We start from the raw sequence: 20,400 nt of genomic DNA, 5'->3' as shown, positions 1-20,400 counted from the left end.
GGAAACAGCACATATAAGATAATGCATCATTTGGATTCAGCGTAATATTTTCAGAAAACTTGTCATACCAAAAATAATCGTCTTGTGAGTCTGGTTTTTTCAGACTTAAAAAAAAGAAGACGATGTCATTTTATTCCTTATTTTTTTCTACTTTAGTTCACTAAATAAAATAAAGCTATTTTGCTCTCATTCTTGTCACTACCATTTATATCAAGTTGATATAGTGAACATATTGAAGTCATATTCCTTCTCTATGGGACACTTTGATTCAGACACTTTCTCCTCATCAGCAGGACAGAAAGGATAACAAGTTTAATTATGACGCTTCATTTCTTGAACCGCTGTATTTATGAAACCCCACAAGAGGAATACATTATGTTCAAGTGATGATATGATTTCATTGATTAAATGTTCTTACCAGGCTCTCCGTCTGTGGGGATCTTCTCATATTTTCCGTGACCAGTGACCACAAACTTGTACTTTTTACCAGCTGCTGAGCTCTAAAGGGAGAGAAGATCAATTATGTCAGTACTCTCATATGTTTTATCACTTATCAATCATCCTGTAACAGAGTGTGTGTGAGTGTGTGTATGTGTGTGTGTGTATGTGTATGTGTATGAGTATGTGTGTGTGTATGTGTGTGTGTGTGTGTGTGTGTGTGTGTGTGTGTGTGTGTGTGTGTGTGTGTGTGTGTGTGTGTGTGTGTGTGTGTGCGCTCACCTTGTCTCTTTGGCCCGGCCCTCCTGTTGAGTCTCCAATAACCTCCCACATGTTCTTTTTCTGCATCACATCACCGGGCCTCACATCCTGACAGATCGATCAATAATCAATGATCAATAATCAATAATCAATAATCAAACACGTCAACATTCTGTCTTCAGACGACACAACTAAATGATAATATATAGAAAGGAGTAGTTCAACATCTTTGGGAAATCAGATGTCGATGTCTTTGTGTTCGTAAAAAGCTGTGGTCAGGATGGTTAGCTTAGCTTAGCCTAGCTTAGCATAAAGACTGGAAGCAGGGGAAACAGCTAGCCTGGCTCTGCTTCATTCCACAGAGGATTAAGGTTGTTATTATAACAAATAAATGAAAAATATAATAGGCAATGCAGAAATAAAAGCCTCAATTATTAATTTGAAAATAAACAAATATAGACTGAAATAGAAAGAAAATGTATTTGTCTATTTGACAAATTACTTATTTTGTAATTCAGTTAGTTTGATGTTTAATTATTCCTATTTCCATGATTTCCCTATTTATGAATTTCCTCAATTAGTTGCACATCTGTTAGATATTATAAGCTTTTATTTATTTCTGTGTTATTTTATATATCTATGTATTTATTGAGTCTTTTGTTTACTATAATAAACCAAAGACATGAGCTCACACAAGTAGGCGGAGGGATACACTGTTTGTCAAGAAATAGTTCTAGTGTACACATAAAACAAACATAATTTTTTGATCTTTTCTGTCTTTCACTATGTAGTAGAAACATGCAAGATACATAAAAATGAGAAAATCAAAATACATACGTGTGTGTTTAAGATACAAATGACATTTTTCAGACCTAAAAGTAACTTTCACTTTCTTTTTTTCCAACGGTTTCTCAATGTTTTTCCATAAATTTTAAAATATTTAAACTTAAGTCTGTTTCTCGTCCACTTTATGAAATAAATGAACTATTCCTCAAGTAAAAGAAATAAGAGAAATCCTTTTGTTTTGACGTTGTCGTATCTTGTTTCCTCCACAAGAGGGAAACCTCATATTACAGACGTTTAAGCTGCACCTGAACACATCACATCTCAGTCAGTCAGTGGTGTTGGAGCAGACACCATCAAAATCAAAACATACTTAAAGTACCAGCAGTAGAAGTACAACTTGTAACTACTTTATGCACATTTATCTTTGCGTTGTGTTCATGACTCACTGTCGGTCTGCAGAGCGACTGTCTGCTGCCGTCAGACGGACCCTTCACCCACTGAGTGATCCGGTTGGCCACGCCCACCTTCAGCCCCTCAGCGTCCTGATTCAGAAAAGTTTCGGTTAAAAACTATGGAAGCACATTACCGACAGTAAAAGAATAAAAAAACAAGAAGATGAAAAGTCAATGTGATGCCTTAATATCTCGTCAGGTTAAAGGAAAGATGGTTTCTGGATAAATGTGATTTCTGTTTTCTCTTAAAGGGGGGGGGTTTCTTACCTTGCAGGTGGCTCCCTTGGTGGGACTCTGGCTCCAGGCTTCACCGGCCTCAAACAGGTTTTTCTTGGAGGTGACAACCTCAGGTGAGCTGGGCAGGTCGGCCAGTGATGCCTTCACTGCCCGGACCTCCTGGGAGTTCTGCACAACAACAACAACAACAACAACAACAAACAACCAAGGGTTAGTGAACAGTAAAGCGATATGTCCACGGAGAATACTTACTTCTGATTGGACAGAAGATAACTACGCTATCATATATAATAAGTAAATTATTTTTTATAAAATAAGTCATAGTCGCCTTTCATTGTCCTGAAACTTGTGAATATGACCATTTTATTTTCATCATGAATAAATTAAAAGCAGAGACGATTCAACTTTAAAATTCCAATTTCAAATTATATTTTCAGGTTCAAGTTCTCTGCTTTCTCCGTCAATATGTCAGTGTGATTTAATTGTAATTTTGGTTCCAATTCTGTACTTTCAAATAAGAAAATGAAAACTAAACTTAAACAGCGTTTTTTAATTCTGCCATACATCACGTGCACAATCATAGAAAAGTTGTGCCTCAGTTTGATGAAATTGTTTAATTTCAATATTGTCATCCTTGGACTTCCGTACTTAAAAGCGCCATAGGTGAAGAATGTAAGAATACGTTATAAAGAGCATCTCAACACTAGTTTATGGGGAGAATCCTCCACATTCTCAACACCTGTACTTCTTCAAAAAGTCAAAGCTGCTTTCTTTTTTTAGAAGCTCTAAAAAAAAAAAAAGTATAAAAGTGTCTTTGCGTTAACCTTGTCATCACAAACGTGTGTGTGTGTGTGTGTGTGTGTGTGTGTGTGTGTGTGTGTGTGTGTGTGTGTGTGTGTGTGCTGACCTCCACAGCGTGTGCGTACTGCTCCATCTTGTCGTCGATCTTTGGCAGCAGGACGAGAGTCTGCGTCTTCTTAAAGCTGTTACTGATTCAGTCAAGACAACATGAAATAGGAACCGTTAAAACAGATTCAGGATCAGTGGCTGTGGATAAAGTCCACACACCTTGGGGAGACAACAGAGACACAGCTGATCTCACGTGTTTGGATCAAGACCCCAGAGTAAGTTTAATTTAAAATGTATTCAGTTGTATTTAAGTGACAAGAGATGAGAAAGCGGCACCAACGCTGCTGGTTCAGCTGCCTCCTCTGAACACATTTCAAAATAAAAGCATCACTCTTGAGAGCTGCAGTCTTCCTGTTAACCTCCTCATGAACCGGAGCGAGAGGAGGAGGAGAAGACTATGGATGAAGATATTCACCTTTTTTTCAGCGAGCGGTTCAGCGACTCAGTTCTCTCTGAGATCTGAAAAAGAAGAAGAAGAAGTTTCTGTTCATGTCGCCGCCTCGTTTGTTAATTACAGTTCGGACGCCAGCGACTCGACACAAACAGAGCCGAGTCCTCTGGCCTCCATCAAACTGTACGAGTCATCGCAGCAGCTGTCGAAGCAAAGCATGATGGGAAACAGAGTCAAGAGGCTGATGACTGAGGTCACTGTCCACGAATCAAACGCACACACCACAATCAGTGAGTTCACAACATGCTTTTCAAACACACACACACACACACACACACACACACACACACACACACACACACACACACACACACACACACACACACACACACACACACACACACACACACCTTACGAGCTGAGCCTGAACCCATCGGCTGTGAAGAGAACACAGTTCTGTTGTTTACTAAAGTGGATCAAGTCAATCAGTAACCAGACTTAGAGGATCAACGAGTCCTCGTTCAACCACAGTCTTTTCTGTGTGACGTGATGTCATCACGCTTCATCATCACGGAGAGCCAAAGTCATGATGTCACTTCCTGTCTGGCCTCTGCTCTCCACTACACACATCATGTCACAGGTGACAGAAACCATTTGCATCTCGCTTGAACAAGGTGTTGACTGGTGTGAATGAGATCTGCATCATTTAATCAGTCATGTTCTCAGAGGTCTTTTCCTTCCAGATTTGAAGACCTTCCTGGATTCCTGTCCAGAAGCTTTGTAGCTGCAAACGTCTCACATGAACGTAGTTGAACCTTCTGCTGGTCAGAGTAGAGCGACGTCTCCTGACATTTACCTTGTGAGTGGGAGTTTTGGGACTGAAGGGACCGAAAGCCTCGTCTCCGTCCACGCTGGACGTACTCAGGCTCTTCATCCTCTCCGCTGCCTCCATCCTCCTCCTCTCGATGTCCTCCTTCATGCGCCTCCTCTCCTCCTGGGAGTCGCATCACAAGTTAAACTCCACACTTCTACATCAACTGCATGAGTCAGATCAGCTGTCAGTGCTGCAGGAAAAAAAAGACTAAAACATAAAAAATAAGAATCTTTTTTTGACCACTAGAGGGCAGATGAACTCTACATCCAGCTAACGAACACGTTATCTTCTTAAACTGAATGCTTGTTAGCAGCAGTGTGTATTTAGACATCTCAGCTCAGTCACCAGGAAGAAAATCTTATCATTCTACGTTTCTGAAAGAAACAAACACGGATACGTTGAAACTCATTCGGTCAGAGCAACAAGCGACACGCAGAGCAAGTGAAGCATCATATGGAGCAACCGCTCCTGATATAATGAGTGTAACAAGCGAGAGAGTCCACAGTCCACCGTACACAAAGGGTGGACGAAAGCGATGGTGGACGGGTCAAACAAACACAGACTTTCATTCAGCAGACAGCTGTTCATGTCCTCAGTGATAGCAAAAGTAAAAGTTGACTTTACGCTCTTTTTTTGTTGTTAGGTAGGAGTTACGTCAGAAATTTAGTTTAGTGCGGTTGCCATTTATTTGAGCTAGTTATGTGACGTTGTTACTTTACGTTGTTACTTTACGCTGTTATTTTTTTACATTGTTTCGTTTTACATCATTACGTTTTACATCGTTACGTTTTACATCGTTACGTTTTACATCGTTACGTTTTACATCGTTACATTTTACATTACATTGTTACTTTACGCTCTTACTCTACGCTGTGATTTTTTTACATTGTTACGTTTTACATCATTACGTTGTTACATTTTTAACATTGTCACGTTTTTACGTTGTAAACCTGTGCACCTGTGCTTTTGGTCAAAGACACACTATCCTGGTTTTTTGAAGCTCCATAAAGACTTGAAATAATACCTCACAGTCAATGTTTTCAGTGTCAAACATTAGAGAAAGAGCCGTTACAAAATAAAATGTTATATTCAACAGGCCACAGTGGCTCATAAACTCTACGTCGCTTTTATCCTTTTATAGTTCACTCAAAATAATCTGAGCCATGAGGTTTAACCCGCAGTGGTCTAGAGCTTGTTGGAAATAGGCCTGCTCACCTCCTCTTTGGCCAGCCGTTGCTGCTCCTCCTCCTCCCGCCGACGCTCCTCTTCCACCCTGGCTTGACGCCTCTCCTCCCTCCTCCTCTTCAGCTCCTCCAGCTCCTGCTCGGCCTCCACCTGTCGGTGTCTGAGCTGCTCCAGCTCCTGGCTCCCCTTCTTCTGGAGGCTCTGCCGGATCTTCTCCAGACGCTGCTCCGTCTCCAGGATGGTCTCCGCCTCCTCCGGCTCCACGGCTCTGCTGCAAACACCGGGGAGGTTTTATTAGATATTAAGATCTGCAGTTATTATTGACCTGAGCCGAGTCCATCAGCCGGTGAACTGCCCTTTGAATCCATTGTAAACAATACGGCCAAAACTATGTGGACTCCCCTGATAGTCAGAGACATTCTGTCTTTCTAAATACTCCCAAACACATGGTTATCTACAGCCATAAAGCACACTACACACCTGGTGGACCTTTTCGTCTTGTTGTTCTTGTACGACGTCACTTCCTCTTTGGTTGCGTCTCCGTTGGAGTTGCTGGGTTTTGGCTCTTGGTGAAGAAAAACCTTGGACGTGTAGGAGATTTTAACCTCTTTTCTTTTCTCCACCTGAAGAGTTCAACAGATCCTCTTTTCAGTTACATTTTGTGTAATTTTAAGACAGCTGCCACAGACATTAAAAACCCGAATGATGACTCATAATTTGCTTATAAAGACTTTATTTGACTTGGACTTGTCTCAAATAACTTGAAATAGAAATTGGACTTAGTTGCAAATCAAACGTGACTCGTCTTGAATGTCTCGAGAGTTGATTTGAGACTTGTTATGAGAAGTTATACTTCTCAAATTACTTAAGTCTTACTTTTCTAGAAGTATTAGAAAGTTGACTTGGACATTCCTTGAATAACTTTGAGACTTGACAACAGACTTGTGTCAAATTATTTTAGACTTGACTTGGACCTGTCTCAAATGACCTGAAACCTGACCTGGACTTGTATCAGATGACTTGACTGCAATAAACTCATACTTGTTTCGTATATCTCCAGACTTGTCTCAAACTACTTGAATCAAGACTTTAAATGACTTCAAACTTTCTTAAATCATTTAAAACTTTAGTCTGACTTTTCTAAAATGAGTTCAAACTTGAAAAGACTTGAAAACAGACTTGTGTGGAACTACTATTGACTTGACTTTGACTATACCTGGACTTATTTAAGATAACTTGACATTGATTTAGACCTTTCGTGAATAACTTGAAATAGGACCTCGTCTTCTCTGAAGTGCTTTGAGACTCGACTTGGACATGTTTTCAAGTACTTCAGACTTCTGTCTCAAATGACTGACTTGGACTTGTATTAAATAACTTAAGATTTGACCGAGTCTTCTTTTTAAGAAAATCGCAGTTGGTCGGAGACAAACTCTTACCTCTGTATTTGGCCTTTGAATATCCTTCTTCCCGTTCGTCACCTCCTCTCTCTTTCTCTTGTCCTCTTCTTCCTCCCTCCTCACCCTCTCGGTTTGAATCTTCTTCTCCTCACGCTCCTTCCTCCTCTCTATCTCCACCCCGTCTTCTTTGAGGTGCTCCTGTCTCTGGAGTCGGCCGGAAGACTTGACCGGGGCCTGGACGGTCTTGGCGGTCTTAACGGGAACAGGTTTGTTTATCCTGTCCTCCTCTTCGTCCTCGTCCTCCTCGCCTCCCTGGCTGAGCTCCTGCAGGCGCTGCTGCCTCTGTCTCTCTCGACGCTGAGTCCAGTCGCTGAAGCCCTCGTCCTCCTCCAGAGCCAGAGAGCTGCTGGGCTTCAGGTCGCCGTTGTACCTGAGGACGAGGAGCAGGTGGTCAAGGTTTCAAAGTAACAACAACAACAACAACAACAACAACAAGCTGAGCCAGACTTAATGAGGAACCACCACCTCCGGAAGGGTCTTAAAACCTGCATTCTCTCTAGTGTCCAGCAGGGGGCGACTCCTCTGGCTGTATAGAAGTCTAGTCTAAAATGACTCTACTTCTCTCTTGATTTATTCCCTCAGTAAACATTGTAAACATGAGTTTATGGTCTGAATCTCTAGTTTACAGTCTTCTTCAATACAGCATGATGTTCATTTAGTACATTATGCTCCATTTAGAGTCAAACACACCATAAAGAGGGGATGATTTAGGGGCGGGGCTACACGCTGATTGACAGGTCTCTACCAGAGACGTATATGCCGTCTCTACGTCACTCCATATATGGTCACTTACCTTTATCGGTTGCAAAAAAACCATGGCGATGGCCGTAATCCAAGATGGCAATAACAAAATTGCTGAACTCGAGATTTCATAACATCAGTCCACAAACCAATGAGTCACGATGACTATGTTCACTTACACAGTCTAGGGTTTTAACCCAAAACACAATTGTTTTTCTGAACTTACTCCATTTTGGACCAGAGGCTCATTTGACCTCGATGTACGTTTAAACCTGCAACTAAATCTGTGGTGGTTCAGTACCGATCTACGTGGATCTGATCTGGACCCTCTGCAGCTCTGCAGGGAAAAAAACACCGCAACACGCAGTCTAATCCAAACATCATGTATATATATATATATAAAAAACGTTTGACCTTTAATTTAAGTGTTGAATATAAATCAAGTGTTGATTAAGTGAACTTGAGGTTGGACACATTCTCAACAATTAGCACAGCATCTCCAGCTGCTTCCCCCGCTGAGTAAAAGTAATGAAAGTGTGTTTTGTGTTTCCAGGAGCTGGCGGAAAGGAATTCACTCAGCATTCCCCAGATGATTAAGACGGCCCCCGCTGCATGATGGGAGTCTCTCAGCAGCTGATCAGCCTTAACGAGCAGCGACGTCTCCGCGTCTGGGACACCTGAACGGATTCCTGAGCCGGAGTGAGCGGGTCGAGGTCGAGACACGTCCGTCAGGAGACACCGCCGCCTTCTCCGTTGTACCTTATTACTCTCCTCCTCAGGTTTCTGTCACCGAGGTCAAAGTGAGAACAATGTGCTTCACGTTCGTGCTAGCAGTGGGAAGATAACAGAATATGTAGCATATAATGTTAGATTTGAGATTTTAGCGTGAAACAAAACTTTTGTCTTTTTCCTCGAGCATTTGTTGAGAAACAACTGCAGCTAAACCACAAACCGTGACTTCCACATTTCCGTTTGTGTTCAAGTTAAACAAACATGATGCTCAACGAGCCAATCAGCGAGCTTGAAGGGGATTTCACACAGAGCCAGGCTAGCCATTTTATCCCCTGCTTCCAGTCTTTATGCTAAGCTAAGCTAACGACGTCCTGACTCCAGCTGTGTACTAATGTCAAGAGAGAAGTAGAGTCATTTTCTCACACACTTCTATACAACCAGAGGAGTCGCCCCCTGATGGACACTAGAAGAACTGGAGGTTGCCGCCTGGTTCAAGCTCTGCCAGAACTTGACCTGTGAGCTACTTGGATTCCCTAAATCATGCAGCAAAAAAGGGGATTTCAACGCAGCGCTACACCACTGCTGCGTCTTGTACAGAAAAGCTTTCAATTACAGGCTGCAGAGCGGCCGAGTCACCGCGGCCTGAAAACCAGCGAAGCCCTGTGATGTGATGGAGGAGAAAACCGTCATTAAGTTTAAAGTCGGCTACAAGCTTTGACACGGCGGGAGTCGCTTTGTAGTAAACATTCCTCGGCGGTGGCGTAATGAGAAAGCAGCTGTGTGTTCGTCTTCAGATCAGCGGGAGGGAAGAGGTTGTTTGCAGCTTCTCCCAGTGGAAACATTTGGTTTTTAAACGGGAAAACCTGCGTGAACCGAGGCGACGACGAGGAGCTTCGAGTTTCACAGCTGGGGAAACGTGACGAGAAACTCTTTAAACACTGGCAGGCGTCACCAGAAAGAACAACAGTCACACGGTGAGCAGCTAGTACAGGAAGTCATTGGACGTGAGGCGAGTGAGTGAATGATGTCGTGCACTTAATAACTTCCTGAGGTCACATGATTAGAACGACATGGAATTCAGCTTCTTTAACGTTGACGTGTTTTTAACGGCGAGACAGAGAAAACATGAAATCGTCCTGGTTCAACCTGGTAAAGCTGGTTTTTACTTTTGTCTTGAAGTGATGTATAAATAAAGTTCATCATTTTGTAGGCTGTGTAGACTGTCTGTCTTCACCACAGACTGTATATAAGAAGTGGGCGTCGTCATCGTGACGTCACCTGTTGGTTTGTGGATGTTTTGAAGCCTCGAGTTTGAAGCCATCTTGTTTTTTTGCAACCAGTGAACAGGAAGTGACCACATCTGGACTGAGGAGGAGTGACGTAGAGACGTCGTATACGTCTCTGGTAGAGACCTGCCAATCACTGTGTAGCCCCGCCCCTAAAGCATCCCCTGCTTTATGGTCTGTTTGACTCTAAATGGAGCATAATGTACTAAATGAACATCATGCTGTATTGAAGAAGACTGTAAACTAGAGATCGAGACCATAAACTCATGTTTACAATGTTTACTGAGGGAATAAATCAAGAGAGAAGTAGAGTCATTTTAGACTAGACTTCTATACAACCAGAGGAGTCGCCCCCTGGTGGACACTAGAGAGAATGCAGGTTTTAAGACACTTCCGCATCGGTTTCACTCTGCAGGACCGGAGGTTGTTGTCTGGTCTGTGTACGTACATGCCGTCCTCTGCCGGCGTCCTGTCCTCCGGAGACGACTCTCCGGGTTGCGATCCACCGTTGGACCAGCGCGACGCTTCCCGAGCTCTGCGGCGCTGCTCCCTCTCCACCTCCTCGGCGTCCTCGACGCTCCTCTGAGCCGTCAGCCTGCAGACAAAAGAGGACACCGAAAATCACCTCTAATCCAGGTCTGCACTCAAACGTTTCTGTATTTACATGTCTTCATATTTCTGAGCAAAATATTGGATGTGTCTACATTTTTTTATGATTCCAGATTTTACATTGTTGGGACTTTCTGCTCCACTATCATACATTACAAACGGACTTTAACTCCATCCAGTTTCCATTCTCCCAGCTCTTCCTTATACTGCCATAGTGACAGACTATTATGAGATTATTATTATTATTGGGCGTTTATGTGGATTACCAAACGTGATCTTCATGGGAAGGCGTATAAATAGCCCGACCACTTCTTTTTGTCATTTGACGCCATGTTGTCAACGCTCATTGTTATTTTTAGACATAAACATGGTTTGGCTTAAAAAAAAAAGAGTACAGAAACAATGTAGCATAAGTACAGAAAACACGTCACAAATGTAACAAATGTAACAAATGTAACAGCGGCCTCCTGGGTGAAAGTCCTGTGTTTGTTTAAGGTTGGCTTCATCAAGCATACATCGATGTCAGCACTTCCGTAGTTATTTTAACCTAAACTATAATCTTTTTCTTAACCTAACTAAGTTTCCTGTGAAGACGGCGATTATTCTTTAAAAGACTGTATTCATGTGACGAGCTTTGACACAGCTTTGTGTTGCTGGACTTTCGTAGGAAAACGCACGAAAAATGAAGAGAAACTTTTCTTAGACGTCATAAGAACCGTTGTATGAAGATACGTTGGTTAGTTTGACTTGTTTATCCACTAAATAGACATTGAAATCTGATCTTTCAGCCATCAGACAGCTCTTCATCTGTCACGTAACTTGTGTACTTCTGTAGTCCCTTTAACCCAAACCACCATCTTCTCCTAAAACTAACCGAGTAGTTTTGTTGTCTAAACATAACTAAGTTGTTTCCTGTGAAGAAGGAAGTTTATTTTGAAAATATTAAGCAGAAATTTACTGTTAAGATGACTAACAGGCAAACTGCTGGTTTTGCCAACAGTTCAAAACTCTGAAATATTCAGTTTACATTGATTTAAAGCAACAATAGTCACATTCAAGAAGCTGGAAATAAAGAAGGTTTGTTGTTGTTGCTTGAAAAGATGAATCAATTATCAACTCTTTACAATATCTACAATCATGTCTCCGCAGAATGCAATTCATGTGTTGGTTGAAAAAAACAACAGTTTTTTACTGTAAAATGTGAGCTCAGAAAATATATAATATAAATACAGAAAAATATAATTTCCACACAAAACGTGAAGTTGTCTCTCAGCTCGATGACACAATCCCTCAAAATGCCATCACTTCAGTTCTGACTTTAACTTGTAATGAGTACGTTTGCATTGTGGTTCGTGGGAAACTATAAAAGCTTCTAATGGGAAACATTTATCAGGAATCACACGCGACACACTGTTGAGACACGCTGTCTCAACAAAGACTGAAGCGAAGTCGAGATGGCGGCTCAGATCCGACCAGAACAACATCTGCCAAATGTTTATCTGCAGGATAAACGCAGCGTCACTCTACAGTATTTATTAGAAACGCTGTTAATCTGTGTTCATGCAGAGGAAACGCACCAAACATGATGACTCACACATGAATCAATGAATCCTCTCAACTACGACCGCTTTAATCCGAACACTTCATCAGCCGCACAATTCTATAGAAATAGAAGTAAAGAGATTCAACATGTTCAACTCCCCTGGGAGCTTTTAATAAATACTTTGCAACCCCAAATTGTGTTTTAATATCATGTATGTTTAACATCAGTTTATGGGTGTGATGCTGTCAGCGAATATAAGAATCACATAAAGCAGAAAAAGTAACGGGAAGTCGCTTTTATGCTCAAACATAATTTGTATGACGTGATATCTTATGAATTAAATACTATATTTCTGTGCGTTTAGCTACAAAACTCCTGAACATGCGTCACTTTACACTTGTTATATGAATATAGTATTTTCAAAATAAACTTCTGTCTTCACAGGAAACAACTCAGGTTTAGAAAAAGATTGACGTTTGGGTTCATAACTTATATACGTTATGAAAAGTTAGTCCTTTTTTGTGCTTTTTCCTACAAAATTCTAGCAAAAAGTGTTACATGCATGCAATATTTTCAAAATAAACTTCCATCTTCACAGGAAACAACATAGTTCGGTTTAGGCAGCAAAACTACTAAACAATATTTTAGTTTGGGTTGAAATAACTGGAAGTGACGTTCCTTAAGGACTGAAGTCAGGCGATAAATAAGTCAAGCTGGTCGGTGGCTTGTGTTGACGCCTCGGTGGAGACGCTCTCAGGACTAACGGCTCAATAAGATCCATCTGGATGCTCCGGTGTCCAGTTACTGGACTCACATTTGGCTTCTGGGTCACCAACAGATCACTAATGGATCCATCTGGTCCTCCACACATGGTGACCTCTGACACTCATCACCAGATTCATGAATGACTCCTGCACGTCCTCACTGTTTACAGCTTTTATTCACATTCAATTTTAACTTTTTTCTCCTTCATTTCTGTTTTGTTTCCAAAGTAAATATTCTAAACTAAACATGACAATGCTGCAGAAACAAGCACCAACTAAAATCCAGGTTTAGTTTCTGCAGCTGGTGAAAGGAGGAGGCGTCAAAGATGTGAAACAGGACCGGCACAGTGCCGGATCATTGTTAGACCCACTGACAAAGCACAGAGGTCTGCTGCTGATAACGAGACCACTTTGTCAGCATCAGCATCACTTCCTCCTCCTCCGCGTGTCTCCGTCCTTCCTGAGAGGAAACGAATGAAGGGACGGAGGTGGAGAGGCCGGAGGACAGCTGGATGAGGGTCAGAAACTCTGTGATGGAGGATGGGAGCAGCAGAGAGGCAGCGGTCACCACGTCAGGACGGGATGTGCAGCTATACAGCTGACTTTCAAAATAAAAGCTTCTTCTCAGGTAACATACGTCTAAGATTTGTTTAGTGGTGGAAGAACTTTGTTTAAGGAGTTGTGAATCAGTCTCAGTGTAGTCCTGATCCTCTATATGAACCAGTCTCAGTGTAGTCCTGGTCCTCTATCAGACCTCCATCAGTACAGAGACCATCAGAGAGAAGATGGTCTGTTTCTATAGAGTTATTCTTGATGATGTCATCGGAGCCACCGGGTCGGATTCTGGTGAAACCAGATGAACTCATGCAGGTTCACCAGAACCTCCTTCTGCTCAGACTCCAGCAGAGACATTGGTCCAACCGTGGACAGACCCAGATCCGGAGCAAGGAGGAGAGCTCAGCTCGCAGCTCCTCCTCCTCCTCCTCCTGAGCTTCTCCTCTCTGGGAGCCAACACCGACACCAGGCTGTTGGAGACCCAGGACGTATTGCTGGACTGCGAGAAGAGTTGTAGGTAGGAGGTCAGTGAGGTCGAGGTTGAGGAGGTGTGTTTCTCTTGTATTGGACATTACACATGTCATGTAGTGTTCCCATGTGAGACAGTGGAGCGTACGCTGTACAGAACCGGTCTCTGGGTGTTAGAAGCTGCCGGGCTTCGAGCCAGCAGACTGACTGAACTCTCGTTCCGTTTCCTTTCTGTAATCAGCGCTGGAGGATTCTGTCAAGCTCGGCCTCGACTCGAACATCCGATTCAGACTAAACCATTAACCATTCGCTCCCTCATCGTCCTGCCTTCCACCGACGTCTTTCTCGCTCGAGTCCAGAGAGACAATTAACGACACGCACAGAACACTTTCGCCTCCTCGGCGGGAGTCGAGCAGGTTTTATGTCTCCATGTAAACCGACACCAGAGGCAAGACTGAACACGCTGCCTACCAACACCCCCCCCCCCCCAACACGTCCTCACATTAAAGGCTGACGACGGGCCCTTGAGCCTTGAGTGATTGAAGGTTCAGACCGTCGCCTGAGCCGAGGAGTCGACGCGAGAAGTTTAGATTTAATGTTAAACAAGTTACAGCTTTTGTTTGGAAAGAAGGCATTGCATTTATGTTGGTCTCTCATGAGTCATGTTTCCAGTCTTTGTGCTAAGCTAAGCTAGCAGTTTCCCCCTGCTTCCAGTCTTTGTGCTAAGCTAAGCTAGCAGTCAACCCCTGCTTCCAGTCTTTGTGCTAAACTAAGCTAGCAGTTTCCCTCTACTTCCAGTCTTTGTGCTAAGCTAAGCTAGCAGTTTCCCTCTGCTTCCAGTCTTTGTGCTAAGCTAAGCTAGCAGTCAACCCCTGCTTCCAGTCTTTGTGCTAAACTAAGCTAGCAGTTTCCCTCTGCTTCCAGTCTTTGTGCTAAGCTAAGCTAGCAGTCAACCCCTGCTTCCAGTCTTTGTGCTAAACTAAGCTAGCAGTTTCCCTCTGCTTCCAGTCTTTGTGCTAAGCTAAGCTAGCAGTTTCTCCCTGCTTCTCGTCTGACTTTAAGAAAACAAAGACTGATACCCTAAAAAGCTTAAGCTTAAAGTTTTAAGTAACAAACAGCCTTCCAGTGTTTTGAAGACACAGCCGGTTGCCGGCAGATTTGAGGCCACAAAGCCTTCAATAATTCAGTTCTGTGACTGCGAACATCAGAAGCAACCACCAGAAACACGACACACACGAACCAGATAAAAAGATCTGCACCACCTGCCAACACACCACCTCAACCGCATACTGCGGTCCTCCCTCTGTCTGCACTCGCTCAGTGAGGGATTCACCGTCGGGAGGAGAAGAAGGTGAAGAGTATTAGTTGCTCTTTTGTGAGCACACATGCCGTCAGCGGAGGGATGACTCTCGGTTGAATGACACAATAATAACACGGCTCGCTTTTAGCCGGGGGGACAGACGAGGACGGTGGGAAGACGTCTGTGAGATGAAGTCACCGTTGTGTTGAGACAAGTCGGGGCAGCGAGTCGGATTCACTGAATGACTCTCACAGAACAAGAACGACAAAAAGACGACGCTTCCCAGAAAATAAGTCAGCGGACGAGTGAGAGCAGAGGATAGAGTCAAATGAAGACGTCTCACAGGTTCTGCAGCTTCACCGTCCACTCAACAGCAAAATAATACCTTTTTAACATGCAGGTCCAGCTTTGGTCTATACTGAAATATTTTAACAACAATTTAATTTATGTCCATTAAATTACATACAGACATTCATGGCTCCCAGATGACGAACCCCACTGATTTTGGACATCCTCTGACTTATTCCTCTAGCGTCACCAGAAGGTTGTGTTAAAGCGAAATGTCTCAACTATTTGATTGATTGCCTATAAAGTACATAGAGACTATTCATGGCTCCCAGATGACGAACCCCACTGACTTTGTTTATCCCCTGACGCTTCCTTCTTGTGTAGGTGTACAACTATTTGACTGATTGCCAGATGATGAATCCCTCTGGTTTTGTTCAGAACTGAAGACATTCCCATCAGTCACAGCTGTACTTGTTTAGTGCTAATCTTTTACTTTCTTTAGAAATACATTTTAGAAACGCGTACCTCCTCTTTCTGGGTAACGAGTATCACGATTACACAACGTTCAACCATGACGACCTCCGAATCCACTAAAGCAACATGAAGAACATCTGGTGACGAGAGTCTGTGGGGCAGAGCAAGATAGTTGTCGGACCCCGTGATTGGCCAGTCTGTGTTCAAGAGGCGGGGCTTAGCGAAGGGTGAATAGTGCCGAATGTCACAATCTCGAAATACTGAATCATGAACACATCTGTAGACTTCTGAGACGTTTAGAAAGCTTCTTTAGTTCAGAATAAAAGAGACTTTCAAGAAGAGATAGTAGTCAGTTCATTGGTAATAATAAAAAAATAAAGCGAGAGAGAGAGAGAGAGAGAGAGAGAGAGAGAGAGAGAGAGAGAGAGAGAGAGAGAGAGAGAGAGAGAGAGAGAGAAAAAGAGAAAGAGAAAGAGAGAGACAGAGACAGAGACAGACAAAGAGAGACAGAAAGACAGAGACAGACAGAGAGAGACAGAGAGAGAGAGACAGAGACAGACAGAGAGAGAGACAAAGACAGACAGAGAGAGGGAGAGACAGTGACAGAGAGACAGACAGACAGACAGAGAGACACAAAGACAGAGACAGAGACATATATGTGTCAGAGCAGAAACGCTGAAACTCATCAAAGTTCCTCCAGTTGGACATGTTCTCTCTTCTATAAGATTTTCAGACGTCGTGTATTTTTTCTTCTCAGCGACAGCAGAGGAAACTTATCATGATTTGCAGGTAAAGAAGTAATGTGATAGTCAGTCAGTGTATTGATACATTACAGCCCAAAGGCCATCAGACTCCAGCTGTAATGACCAGAAGTCCAACAAACCCCCCAGAGACTTCAGGCAGACGGTGACCCCCCCGTTATGGCTGCATGTCTGGGTGTCTGACCCCCCATGCAGAGCACAAAAAAGGGGCTGCAGATCCCTGAAGTCTGGGAACCCTGAAGGCTTGTTTCACTTCAACTCTGAAGAGAGACGTGCAATCAGGAAGACCCGACCAACAGTAACGACCTCATCCCACAAAGGACGACATCGAGAGAAGTTTAAAGGAAGTCGGCGAGCATCAGGGCAGATGATAACCGAGGGCATCTTTCTCTGGGAGTGCAAAAGAAAACAAACTTTGCATCAGATTGAACCCGAAGCTTTATTTCTCTTTTTTAAGACGTCAAAAAATGACAAGCGAGCGAAAGGCGGAGAGGTGAGCGCCCTGAACGTTTGCCTTCAAGTGTTCTGGCTCACGGCGAGCGCAGAAATGTTGGATGCGGTTAGTAACACATTAGTATTAATCCCCTTGAATGAATAGTTCACCCACAAAAGTATGAATCGTAACCCGCAGCGCTCACATTCCTAAAATCTACACTCCCAGAAGAAGTGTTTCCATCGATGGCGTAACGATAAGAACGAGAGCCAAACATCTTTGGTAAACTGATGCAGAACAGATCGTTTTCAGCTGACGGATGATTTGCGCGTTTACTCGTAGGAGGGTCTGCGGTTCAAAAGCACAAAGATAGCGTAGCATAGATGTGCTAACGCTGCTTAATGATGAGCTAACGTACTCTGCTAGTGTTAGCTCCTCCTTCAAACCTCTCCGGGCAACGAGTGTAGAGGAGGTCTGGAAACAGGAAGCACCACTCTGTTTACTTTCCTTTTGCCCTTCTAATGCAGACAACCAGCAGGGGGGCGGGGGGAGTTCATGTGGTGCCCCCATCACTCATCAGCTAACTACACCCCCCCCTCACCCCATCACCACCACCCCAAAAACATTCCTCAGCCTCTTATCTCCCCGTATCGTAAACACCGAGGACACCCGGCCGTGTGTGTGTGTGTGTGTGTGTGTGTGTGTGTGTGTGTGTGTGTGTGTGTGTGAGTGTGTGGGTCAGAGGTCTCAGCAGTTAGTTTGTGTCGAGGCAGGTATGCCTCCTGATGACATCACCCACAGAGAGCTGATGGGAAACAGCCGCGCCGTTCGCCGGCCTTGGACCGCCGGCACGAACGCCACCATCTGATAACAACATGTAGTAGATACTGTGATACCGGACAGACGATACACAGGAAAACACTGCAGTATCGGTGTGCTACAAGTACTCCTTTACTGCACTAGAAGTACTAATACCACACTGTGAAGAAAACGTCCCGAGTTCAAAACTTGATTTCAGTAAAACTACTGATTGATCAGTAAAATGTTTTACTTTTATATACGTTACAAAGTACAATATGTACCTCTGAGATGTAGTACCGTAAAAAGTACAATATTTACTTCTGAGAAGTAGTGGAGGAGAAGTAGAACGTATAGAAATACTCATGTACAAGTAGAGTATTTTAGTAAAAGGAAGCGAGACGTTCTACAAATGCCCTCTCGTTCATCACCTCTAGTGGCTTTAATGCTGCTCTTCATCTGAAAAGAACTTTAGTTCTGATGTGGTGCAGAATACAAAGTGACAACAATCTGATACTTTAATACAACTATTAACAATAAATAGTAAAAACACTCATTATTTTTCATCAATAGGCCTTAAAAAGTCAACAAAACATTCAGATTAATTTACATTATTAAGAAGAAAGCTGTGAAGTAAAAGGTCCAAAACCACAAGTATAAAAACTATAAAATGGTAATTTTCTAATGACAATAATTAAACGAATTGGCTGCAATTAAAACAGTTTCTAAGCAGAAACATCCTGCAGCACCGCCGCATCAAACTAAACTCCTTTAAAAGCCTCAAAACGCAGAATGAATCACGTCTGATGTTCAAACGCTTCGTGTTTTTAGAACGACGTCACCGCCGATCCTCCAGACCGACGCCGTCTGCAGAGTTTATGAATCACAGCGAGACTCCGCCTCCTCCAGCTGTTATCTGCTCCATAAACCTCCCTGTGACTCAGTACAACGCGTCACAAACTCTGAACACAAAGAGTTGGACTGGAACTAAATCATCGTATCTGACGAGAAGAAAAACCAACAATAAATCAGACGTTCAAAAATCAACTTTCAAAATAAGAGACTTGAAAAATAACCTAATCCAAAACACGATCGACCCAAAAACAACTCATTATGGATGAATCAATGTCAAAGAACAGCTGATGGAAACGTATCTTTAGTTTAAGAGGAATCCTTTCACGATCTGAAGGGTTTTAACAAGTCGCTGTGAGGCATGAACGAAAAGAAAGAGGATCGTTAAAGTCATTGAGGTTCATCCTCTGAGGAAAACACTTTGAGACACTGGAAGTCCATCATACTAATAATTATAAGTATAAAAGTATAAAAGTAGGGGTGACTTGACTTGCGTACCTTAGTAACGGCTCTTCTGTAGTCATTTCAACCCAAATACGATTTGATCCTGAACCTAACTGAGACGTCTTGTTGTCTAAACCTAACCGAGTTGTTTCCTGTGGAGACGGAAGTTTATTCTGAAAAGACTGTGTTCACGTAACGAGCCGGTATCGACGCGCGATGTTGGACTTTAGTAGGAAAACGCACAGACTGTAGATAAGAAGAGGACGCAGTCATCGTGATGCAACTCCTCGCTTTGTGGACTGAAGTTTTGAAGCCTCGAGTTCTGCGATTTCGCCGTCGCCATCTTGGATTGCGGCCGTCGCCATGTTGTCGTTTTTTTTTGCAACCAGTGAACAGGAAGTGACCATATTTGGCCACATTTTTAAAAAAAAGGATTTGTTTTGCGAAAAGACAAACGTGTTCTTGTTGTTTTACGACTTCTACGAAGTGTCGGTTGACGTCGACCAATCAGAGCACAGACTGCTCAGGAGGACTGACGTCATCCCGACGTTACTCTCTTATCTCATCACAAACCACTGGAACCCGACACAGGATGAAATAAAAAAAAGACAGGACGGGTCCCCCACCCGAAAAACAAAAGAGTGACTCGGGTGACCTCTCACCTCTGACACAGGTCACCACTTCCCTCCGTGAAACCAGCCTCGGGCCTCCAGCTTCACTTCAACCGCTAAAACAATTAAAGACTACCCAGCTGGAAATGGATCATTAAAATAATTCTTTTGTTATGATTATTCCATGTGAGCGGAGGTTAAGTCGATTCAAATCCCCCCCCAAACACACAAAACCCTGCGTGACCCAAAACACTCCCAGTAATCCCACTGTTCCCATTAAGACGAAACACACACATGACAACACTCTTCATCCTGATGTGGACGCATGAAATGCTTTGTTGTTGTTCTCCAGATCTCAGGAGAGAATTCATTTCTCTTCTCAGAAATGAAAAAGTACTAAATAAAGGTTGTTTAGCTGAGTTTAAATATTAACTTCTGTCTTTGTGTGAACAGACGGATCGATCACTCACCTCATCAGGTTTTGTAAACCCTGTTTACTGGAGTTTCTCCTCAGCAGAGCGTTGGACATGTTGGCCTCTTTTCTTCTTCTTCTACTTCTTATTCTAACTTCTTCTTCTTCTGGTAGAAACAAAAACAGATCAACTTCTTCTTCTTCTATTCCGTTTTCAAGTCGACACTGAAGGCAGCTTTTCTGTCCTGCAGCCGCACCGAAGCCCAGAGCTCAGACTGAGGAGAGAGTGTGTGTGTTTCACTGTTAAAGACTGCTCTGCTGCTTTCACACACACAC

At 43.1% G+C, this 20,400-nt stretch overlaps 1 protein-coding gene across 2 annotated transcripts in view; it reads right to left on the bottom strand.

Annotated features, from left to right (window-relative positions):
- lsp1a (lymphocyte specific protein 1 a) overlaps positions 1-20,400 on the bottom strand; it is a 27,309-nt gene extending 6,909 nt beyond the window's left edge. Inside the window, exons 1-12 of one of the 2 annotated variants that reach the window (XM_068722871.1) lie at positions 20,123-20,400; positions 10,201-10,347; positions 6,973-7,363; positions 6,014-6,156; positions 5,564-5,801; positions 4,331-4,468; positions 3,499-3,542; positions 3,082-3,163; positions 2,205-2,342; positions 1,932-2,027; positions 721-807; positions 419-500 (exon numbers count right to left, since the gene is read on the bottom strand). In XM_068722871.1, coding sequence (XP_068578972.1) covers positions 419-500; positions 721-807; positions 1,932-2,027; positions 2,205-2,342; positions 3,082-3,163; positions 3,499-3,542; positions 4,331-4,468; positions 5,564-5,801; positions 6,014-6,156; positions 6,973-7,363; positions 10,201-10,347; positions 20,123-20,181 — 1,645 coding nt within the window. In that variant the 5' untranslated portion in view covers positions 20,182-20,400. Of the gene's footprint in view, positions 1-418; positions 501-720; positions 808-1,931; positions 2,028-2,204; positions 2,343-3,081; positions 3,164-3,498; positions 3,543-4,330; positions 4,469-5,563; positions 5,805-6,013; positions 6,157-6,972; positions 7,364-10,200; positions 10,348-20,122 lie in introns of both variants that reach the window. The other variant, XM_068722869.1, reaches the window with a different exon arrangement.

This window comes from Cebidichthys violaceus, unplaced genomic scaffold, assembly GCF_023349555.1.
Source record: "Cebidichthys violaceus isolate CVI_PGR_0920_01 unplaced genomic scaffold, fCebVio1.0.p SCAF_3, whole genome shotgun sequence".
NCBI lineage: Eukaryota > Metazoa > Chordata > Actinopteri > Perciformes > Stichaeidae > Cebidichthys > Cebidichthys violaceus.
The sequence above is the reverse complement of the archived record's forward strand: the minus strand, read 5'-3'. Positions and strand labels throughout refer to the sequence as shown.